The sequence below is a fragment of the Echinops telfairi genome, unplaced genomic scaffold (genome assembly GCF_000313985.2).
Source record: "Echinops telfairi isolate 266 unplaced genomic scaffold, ASM31398v2 ScPeMD7_9;HRSCAF=40, whole genome shotgun sequence".
NCBI lineage: Eukaryota > Metazoa > Chordata > Mammalia > Afrosoricida > Tenrecidae > Echinops > Echinops telfairi.
This window is the reverse complement of record NW_022103906.1, coordinates 85,035,920-85,045,225: the sequence shown is the minus strand read 5'-3', so window position 1 is coordinate 85,045,225 and position 9,306 is coordinate 85,035,920. Positions and strand designations below refer to the sequence as shown.

The 9,306-nt window shown below is 55.4% G+C and overlaps 1 protein-coding gene across 1 annotated transcript in view; it reads right to left on the bottom strand.

Annotated features, from left to right (window-relative positions):
- Nucleotides 1–5,830: 5,830 nt before the first annotated feature.
- HS1BP3 (HCLS1 binding protein 3) overlaps nt 5,831–9,306 on the bottom strand; it is a 49,896-nt gene continuing 46,420 nt past the window's right edge. Inside the window, exon 7 of the mRNA XM_013004073.2 lies at nt 5,831–7,904. Coding sequence (XP_012859527.1) covers nt 7,631–7,904 — 274 coding nt within the window. The 3' untranslated portion in view covers nt 5,831–7,630. The remainder of the gene's footprint in view (nt 7,905–9,306) is intronic.

The following is a 9,306-nucleotide window of genomic DNA, read 5'->3' as shown; positions in this document are numbered from 1 at the left end:
CAGTAGAGTCTCCCACCTCCAAGGAGGAAAGACAGGAATTCCCAGAATCCTCAGGGAAAGGCCATGCCCACACAGAGGCCTCATTGGCTATATTTTGATGGACAGGCTAGACTCCCCCCTACACTCTTAATCCTCAAATTGCCACCAGCTTATGTAACTACCACAGATACTGTGAGAGAAGCTTGGATACATGGATGTACGTCACCACAGAGTCTCCTTGTGCCCCTTCCGATCAAGGTCATCCTCCCATCTCCAGCCCCTGGACAGGGCTGAGCTCTTTCCGGCCCTGCAGGCTTGCTTTCTCTAGAACGCCCTAACACGATTCATTGGTATCATCGATGTGTGTGTCTGACTGCTTTCGGCATGTGTTTGAGAAACGCCCAATGGTTCTTTCTTTTGGCCCAGCTTTGGTTTGTTTCTTTTTCGATACTCAGGTGCCACTGTATGATGACACCAGGGCTGTTCTATCCACTCACTAGTTGAGGGATAGTTGGGTCATTTCCGTGTGGGGGACATGGAGGGGACCAACTAGGAGTAACATTGCTCTGAATATCCATGGACAAGCCTCAGTATGTAGGTGGCTTCTTTTTGAAGAGGGGACCATCGGGGGAGCTGGTGAGGAACCTGGGGAGACCTTGAGGGGTCCTCTGGGGCAGGGGTGCTTGAGGCCCGTTGGTGTCCATCGGGGTCAGCAAGCTGCCTGCCGGAATTGCCAAACACCTCTCCCTCCTCGGACCTTCCCATCCCCACCCCACCCACCCCCACACCAGCGCACGGCCAGCTGCTCTGAACAAAAGGTCAGGGGCCAGGAGAGGGAAGCTCAGTGTTTATTTTCTCGTCACCATGGAGCTGGGGAAACTGTACATTGTCCAGGGCACGGGGCGGTGCTATGATATGAGGAGTTCCCGGCTGGCCACAGCCCAGCCAATGCTGTTAGCAACCCTCGTTGGGACTTCCCCAAGAGAGGATCATGTCAGCAGCATACCACCCAGCTGCTCAGAGCTGGGCAGAACGTGGACCCTCCAGACTTCCTCCTGTGTCCCTCACTGCCCACCTAGACCCAGAACCCTGGCGGCACACCCGAGACCCCCAGACACCAGGCTCCTTTGTGGTTCTAAAAAGGTGGTGTGTGTGTGTGTGTGTGTGTGTGTGTGTGTGTGTGTGTGTGTGTGACCCATGATCCTCAATGCAGGGTAAGGAGGCAGAAGCAGGCCAGGCTGAGCCCAGTGCTGCTCAGAGAAGCTGAGAAGTGCATAGAAAGTGCCAAGCCCCTCCTTTTCCTCCCCCATCCACCCCTCACTCTGAGATCTAGAGGAACATTGGGAAGCCCTTATAGTGCCATGCAGTTGTTGAAGGGGGCCAGTCAGTAGATTCCTGCAGGATACAGAAAGATTTCTCCCAAGTTGTCTCCCCCAAATATATGCCAAACTTAGCTGCTTGCTACACATGGCGAATGACTATACACTTGGAGGTCAATGAAAGCAGGTCAAAGGTTATTCTCTCCTGGGGGTTATCAGCCATCTAGAGCAATCAGACCGTATAGTCTGTCCCACCCTAAGTAGGACCCACTCCCTTTTCCTTGAAAGAGAGCCCAGGGATGTCAAGCCCACTCAAGGGTGACCCAGGTTAGGCTGCCATAATGAGTCTAGGGTCCCCCTTCTTGTCATATGTATACTCTAATCCCTCCCCTTCCTATTGCATGTATATCCCTAGATCGTCCCCCTCTCATTACTGTATTACCTATAGTACAACCCCTTCCTGTGACGTATGTCTTTACCAATAATCAGGGGGCTTGCAGGCTTGGTTAGTAATAAACCTTTCTCACTCTCTCCTGCCCCCTCGTCTCCCACCTCCACCCGTTACCACCAAGAGGTGCTGAGGTGAGCATGCTACCATGAAATGTGCCTGACTTCTTTATGTTACTCTCTCTCCTATTCTCTATGGCTTTATTATAATCTTTATATATGTTTTAACCTTACAATTGCACTTACTGAATCCGTGATGGTGTGAGGGGCTGGCTTCTCTCACAGATTCCAGCTCAGCACCAGCAGACCAGCCCCACAGGGTTCACTTGACTGTGATCTTTACCCAAGCAGACAGCCGCAGGGCGGGGCAGGGAGTTTCCCTGTAAACCCTGCACAGAACCCACTGCTGTGAGGTGAGTTCTGACTCACAGGGACCCCACAGGACAGAGCAAACTGCCCTCGTGGGGGCTCCCAAGGCTGTGAGTCGTGACAAAAGCTGAGTGTCACACCATGCTCCCGTGGACCTGCTGGTAGATTTGAACTGCTGATTTTTTGGGCTCGCACCCAATCACATTAACCACTGCGCTCCCAGAATTCCTTTCATGACAGTGCAGACAACTGAGTAACAAATTGATAGACCGCTGAACTATTCACACAGGAGGTTTATCATGTACACGATACTGGTCTTTTTCTATGTCTCCGGACACTGACTGAAAAGGGTACCACTCATGGATCCTGTCTCAGTAACAATAAAAACAGCCCATTCTCAAAGGGGACTGTAGCCACAGGCAGAGAAGTTAGGGTCTACAACACAGATTTGGGGGTGGGCAGGCACAATTCAACCTGTAAGTCATGGGGTCGCTCTGAGTGGAACCCAGTGCGATGGCACCGACCACCCACCCCTTTGGGTTAGAGGTTTTCACAAGTCTGGTGTTGGCTGCATATATGTGAACTCTGTAGTTGGGCACAAGGTAGGGGTCTGCGTATGTCTCCCCCAAGCCCCCTCCCCAACATGTCCTCTCTTCAGACAGGGTGAGGGTTACAGGGAATGCTGGAACATGGCCTATGGGTCACAGGTTGTTTTGTTTTCTATTAAAGGATCATTTTACTGGGGGCCCTTAAATCCATACATCAATTGTATCAAGCATATTGTACATATGTTGCCAACATCATTTTCTAGACATTTACTTTCTACTGAGCCCTTGGTATCGGCAACTCTTCCCCCCTCCCACCCCCTGCCCCACCCTTGTGACTCTTTGATAAATTATTATTATTTTCAACTGCTGTGTCCCTTCCCCCATGGTTTCTGTTGTTCATCCCCCTGAAGGGGGGAGGGTGTGTGTGGTTATGTGTCGATCATTGGCTCCTCCTTCCTTCCCTGTTGTCCCCACCTTCTCTCTACCCTCCTGTTACTCCTATTTCTGTTCCTGAGGGGTTTGTCTGAGCAGGATTCCGTGTGTCCTGAGCTCTTATCTGTACCTGTGTACATGCTCCTGTCTAGCCTGCAGTCAAAGGCAGGACTGGGGTCATGATAGTGGGGAGTGAGGAAACCTCAAGGAACCAGAGGAGTATTGTGTGTTTCATTGGTGCTATACTGTGCCCTGGTTGACTCATCCCTTCCTTGTGACCCCTCTGTGGGGGATGTCCCATTGTCTACAGATGGGTTTCGGGTCTGTGCTCTGACCCCCTTCATTCAGGATGGGGCACTTACACCTGGGAGCCAAGGGCCCAACAGGGATTAAACTGCTCTTGGGGAAGGGGGTGGCAAGTGCCCACAAGGCAGGGTACAATTGTCCAGGCAGTCAAGCCATCCCTTAGTCAGGTGGGCACGGTCCTGAGTCTCCCCAAGGCACATTCTCCGTGCACCTTGCCCACCCCTTCGGTCACCAACAAAGTATGGCTACCTCGTGCCACACTGATCCCAGGCTGCCACCCCACACGTGATAACAAGGTCAAACGGCACCCTACCAGGGACTCAGAAAGTGTCTTTAATGAGATCCCAGCACTCTGCCCAACTCCAAGGAACGTGGAAGGCTTCCCTCCTGCTCTCCTGGAAAGAAGCAGGCTCTTAATGACCACATGGCCGGCTCAGGCAAACTGCAGCGGAGAGGGAAGGGTGGAAGGCACAGCAAGGGCAGGCGGAGGCACGCACCTCCTTTCCTGGCATGGCTGTTTGGCCGAGAGGCCCCAAGGACAGGCTCTGCCTGCTCCTGCCATCCTTCCGTGCTTCTACCTGAACCAGGCAGGGCACACCCACACCGACAGGCGCTCAGGAAATGTTCACACGCTGTGCCGGCCCGGCCTCGCTCTCCCAGGTGCGTCCTGAGCACCGGAGCTCCGTATCACAGCACTCTCTCCTGCACCGCGTGCTCCCAAAGCTTGTGTTCGCTTCCTCGCCAAAAGTCCACTGGCGCCCAATACAACAGAGACCTTCCCAACTGGAAGGGCTGACCTGCTTGTCCCCCTGCTCACTTACCTGGTCTTTCCTGTCTTCGGCATGTCCACGGTGCCTGCCTGCAGTCGGTGCTTGTAAGCACCATTAAGTGCTTGATGGTGTTGAAGGAGGTGCACACGGAGGCAGCAGACGGTGTGAGCGGCTCACTAGGTTGGCAGTAGCGAGCCCAGCTTTGCTGAAAAAGCCATTCCACGGCTGCTGCTTTGTGCTGCGTTGGTAGAGCCGCATGGGAACTTGTCAGGAGGGGTCCCTGCTTACTGGGACCTCGTGCTGAGCCTGGGATCCCTGCCGCAGGAGCTGCCTCGTCACTGCGCAAAGCCTGAGCAAAGAGATCCCAGGGCTCTCACCAGTGGCCAGAGCCGAGAAGAGTGGAGGTCCGCCGTGGGTGAGTGGAAGTTATTTGTAGAGCACAGTGCACCCTAGGCGGCCTTGAGACCAGGGACAGCCCCCCCCACCCTCCCGCCCCCACTACCACCACCACCACGCGATGCTGTAGCACAGGGAACAGCAGGCGGGAAAGGCCCTGGCCTGGGTGGAGACGGCTGAGCGGAAGTTGGCAGTGCCTTTTGACCAGCCATCCAGGGGCCTGCCTCTTCTCAGTGCTCCACTCACCCTGGAGAGGAGCTCCACAGTGCCGAGCTCAAAGCCCCAGACGACGGAAAGTCCCTTAAGCAGGGAGACTTTATAGTACCCCGGGAGCTCAGGTGGTATAATGGTTATGCCTTGGGCTGCGATCCATGAGGTCAGCAGTTTGAAACCACCTGAGAGAGGAGGCTTTCTATGCCCATCGAGTTACAATCTCAGAAACCAACAGGGGCCGTTCTACTCTGCCCTCTAAGGTCGCTATCAGTCAGAATTGACTCCAGGGTAGAGTTTTGTTGTTGTTAGGGTGCAAATGGCTAAGCCTGACAGCTAACCTAAAGGTTGGGGTTGCAACCTACCCAACAGGACCTTCGAAGAAGAGCCCTGGTGGTCTTCTTCCGTGAGGATTACAGAAAACCCTCTCTACTCCCTATCCCATTGGGGCGAGGCGGGGCAGCTTCCCTGGTTTCCTTCCAGCCCTGCAGTGGTGGCGGACAATGTGCAGAATTGTTTGGCTTCGAACTTCTGGATCCTGGGGAGGAAAGCTGATCCTCAGAAGCTGAGCACCAGCGGGCGTTCGAGGCCAGGAGACCTGGGCAGGGTTTCTCTGCGGGGATTGGGGATGAGTCTATATGGGCAGGGCTACAGATTCTGATCTGGGGCCAGAGCTGAGAGGGCCCCAGGGCAGTCCGGGCAGGGACTTGTTCCTACTTACCAAGAATGGGTGGTATGGTCAAGAGAAGGGGAGGGGTCCTCCTACACAAGGCTCCGCTGGGTGCTCCCTCTGTTCCTGACCTGAGGAATGACCTCGATTGAAGCCTGGGCCTCTGGCCCCTCTGCCTCAGTTTACACAGTGGGGAAGAAATGACGGACGCTCTTCCCCTCCTTCACCCCATTCAACTGAGAGCCCACGTGAGAAGTTGGGGCAGTTTTGGCAGGCCCAGGTCCCCTTAAGGGCAGCTCCCCGGTTGAGACAATTATAAAGAATTATTCACCCAGCGCCATTAGCTCAACACTGAGAAAAGAACGGCACAAACCAGCCCTGGAATGCATCACTGAGATGGCCTTTATTGGATGCCCGGATGCCACTGATTGGCCAGGAGGAGACAGACCTGTGGTGAGAGACAAACCGCACCTATAGCCTTCTCATCTGGGAAGGACAGAGCTTACTGAGGTGTCCGGCAGCTCTCGGCCACCGAGGGCGAGGCTGGGCTACGCTCAGTGAATCCACGTCAGAGTGGCAAGTCCAGCTTCTGCAGAGACTCCAGCCAGAGGGACCCCGTGGTCACCTTCTGTTCCTATGTGACACGTGAGCCTTCTCCCAGAGAATTGATCAAAGTGAGCCAGAGGGTGGGGGAAGGCCAAGGCGGGGTGTGCAGGGAGCTGGCATCTCCGGGCGGGTGAGGGAGAGCTGGGCAGCACAGCTTTGTAGCCTTTCCAGTAAGAGTTCAGTTGGGCATCCCCCATTCCTCGCTGAGGGGTCTTCTGCAGTCAATCATGAGTGGAGGTCCTAAGGGCCGGACCCCGGGCAAGAGTGTGTCCTCAGGTGAGGGAGGGGAGGTTTGAAGGCCCATGGTGGTGGACTGGGTAAGAGGAATTCTGCCTCAGCTTCTGGAATCACCTCTCACCCCCCACTGGGAGGCACACAGGAAGGTGCCAGGCAGGTGACATTCGCTGCTGGGACTCACAAGGCTGGGGCCAAGTCCTCAGATGGCGGCAAACAAGTGGCCCAGGACAACGAGTGGCTCTGTTGGGGTTGGTGCATGGCTTCTATCAGGAAAGGGTCTGGGGTCCTATAACCAAAGCCGCTTCCTATGCCTCTGCTTGTCACGCAGGGCGGGGCCTTGGCACAACAGTTCTGTTTTATAACAAACCCCAAAAGACAAACTCAGGGGTTTGTTTCCAATCCAGCTCTACACATGAAGGGTTTCATCACAAAGTAACATTCTTTGTCTGAGTCATTCCATTAAACACCACTCAGGCATGGCAGATTTCGCAGGGGTTCTGGGGGTCTAAGGCACTGACTCTACCAGGGCCGGTGGTGCCCACTGGTGAGAGGATGGTGAGCAGGTGCAGACTCCAGAGGAGGGTCTGTACTACCTGCCACGTGTAGCAGAGGTCTGGCCCACTGTGCGGGGCACAGCCAGGGCCTGGAAGGTCCCCAAGCTCAGGCGGGGCAATGCTCTGGAGGCTGTGACGGCTGGATGCACTGGTGGATCCCAGTGCTCTGCCCGAAGGCCCGAGGAGGCCACATTCTGGCCTGGTCATCCTGAGAAAGGAAAAGGGAGGCACATGCGGAGCTGGCCCAGCGGGCTATCCAGACCCAGAGGAGCGGGGCTGGACCTGACTTCTCTGAGCTTGCTTCATGGGAGAGCAGCAGGCCCAGAGCTGCAAGCAGAGATCACCCAGCAGAAGCTTCCAGCCACCTAGGTGGGCTCTTCCAGGTACCCATTCAGGGTTCCCATCCTGGGAGTCCCATCCACAGCCTCCTCCGGCCACCTAAACACAGTGGAGTGACCCGGCACAGAAGAAGCTCACGCTCCTGGCTCAGGCCTCCCCGCCTCCCCATTCTGGGGTTGCCCACAGTGAGGCTTGTGCAGAGGGGTCAGTGCCCTTGGGCAGGCATCCCTGAGACCCCACACTCTCACTCCATGGTTCAGACTACTCCCCTTCCTGGACGGCCACTTCCTCCAGTGGCCTTCACGCCCCACACCCTGCAGACCAGGAGACAAAGGAACAGGTGGTACAGGGATCCTAGGGCTCAGCCTCCCCCTTGTCCCAACTCACTCATACCCCCCCTGCACAGGAGACGTGTATGGCCAGAGGCCCAGCAGGGGGGCACACAGGGTCAGAAGAGGCTGGGCGTGGCCTCGCCAGGTGCATTATGGTCCTGGATGTATTGCAAGATGTCCATCTCATCCATGGCTTGGATCCGCTGCTGCTGCTGCTTCCACTGCCCGGCCACGGCTTCCGATGGGCCCACTTTGGGGGGGACAGCTGGTTTTCTGGGTAACGCGGGTTTAGCTGCCACTGGTGGCTTAGGCTTGGGCTTGGGCTTGGGTAGGGGCTTGGGTTTGGGGTCAGCGCCCAGGTTCAGGATCTGGTCCAAGTCCTCTTCAACTCTAAAGGCCCAAACAGTAATAAGCAAAACCAAACTCACCACCGTAGACAACAAACCAACCAGTGTCATGGAGTCAATTCTGACTCCGCGCCACCCGACAGGACAGAGTATATACGACTGCTCCCTCGGGTGTCCAAAAGTGTAAAGCTTAAGGATTGAAAAGCATCCCCTTTCTTCTAAGGAGCAGCTGGTGGATTTGAACTGCTGGCCTTGAGGTGAGCAGCCCATGTGGAACCACGGTGACCCAGGGCTCCTTTTACATGGGTCTACTCCCAGCAAGAGGGGCAAACCCCCCTGGAAGCTGGGCAGCAGGTCCAAGGAGCGGTATTTGGGCCCAGCCTGTGCCCTGGCTTCTCACTCTGCCCCACCTGGGTCTCCACCCCCACTCACCCCTCACTTCCTACTTCCGCCCATCCCGTTCCCAAAGGCAGACTTAAGGGTAAGGTTCTCCCTCCCTCCCACCCAGCCTGAGCACTGCGAGGTCTGTGGGGTCCACAGCAGCCTCCTGGTGTTGCTTTTGAGGGGGCTCCACCTGCCTCTCTAGGGGATCTTTCTTCCAGCTCCCTTAGAAGTAACACCTGAGCCATGGCGTGCTCAGCTGCTGTGTCCTCCTATTTGACCCCCAAAACAAGCTTTTGGGGAGGTTGTGTTGTGGCTCTGCTTTGCCGACGAAGAAGAAGCTAAGGCCCTAAAAGGGGAGCTGTCCGAGGTGGCATCCGTGTGTGGCATAGCCTGAGTGGGAGCCAGTGCTGGCTGCCTCCAGAAGCTAGGCTCCCATCTGAGGCAAGAGAAATACCAAAGGGGACTCTGGGCTGCTCTGGTCCAGAGACAGCCCGGCCCGCACGGCCCTCGATAAGCTAGCATCCCTTCAAGGCTCCACCATGGCCCTAGAAGGCTAGATGCCTGTCAGTGGGCCTCATAGTCCCCCACCCCCCACGTACCGAGAGGCAGGAAAGAGGGCCAGGTCACTGCCTGCATCTTTCCTCGGCCCGAAGGGAGCTCCTGCTGCCATTCCTGGTTGGAAGACGCAATTCCTGAAGCCCTGATGCAGAGCTGCCGACCTCACACAACCCAGTCCGTCCACTTACCTGCCTAACACTTCGCTGATTGGCTGTTTCAAGCCAAGCCATCCCATGCAGCACAACTAACCATCAACTGAAAACATCTAAATGCCCTCCAGTGTGCTTTGTTCACACATCCCACATGCAATGGTCCACAAATTGGGTTTTGCAAACATAACGAGTTCCGCTGTGCTTTCCTTTGAAGAGCGTGCCCTCCATTTCCTAGTGGATTTCCTCCCCTAAAATATGGTTGTGTGATTTTTCTGAAAGCCTCAAAGGTAAATTTTTATTTATTTATTTTAAATCATTTTATTGGGGGCTCGTACAATTCTTATCACAATC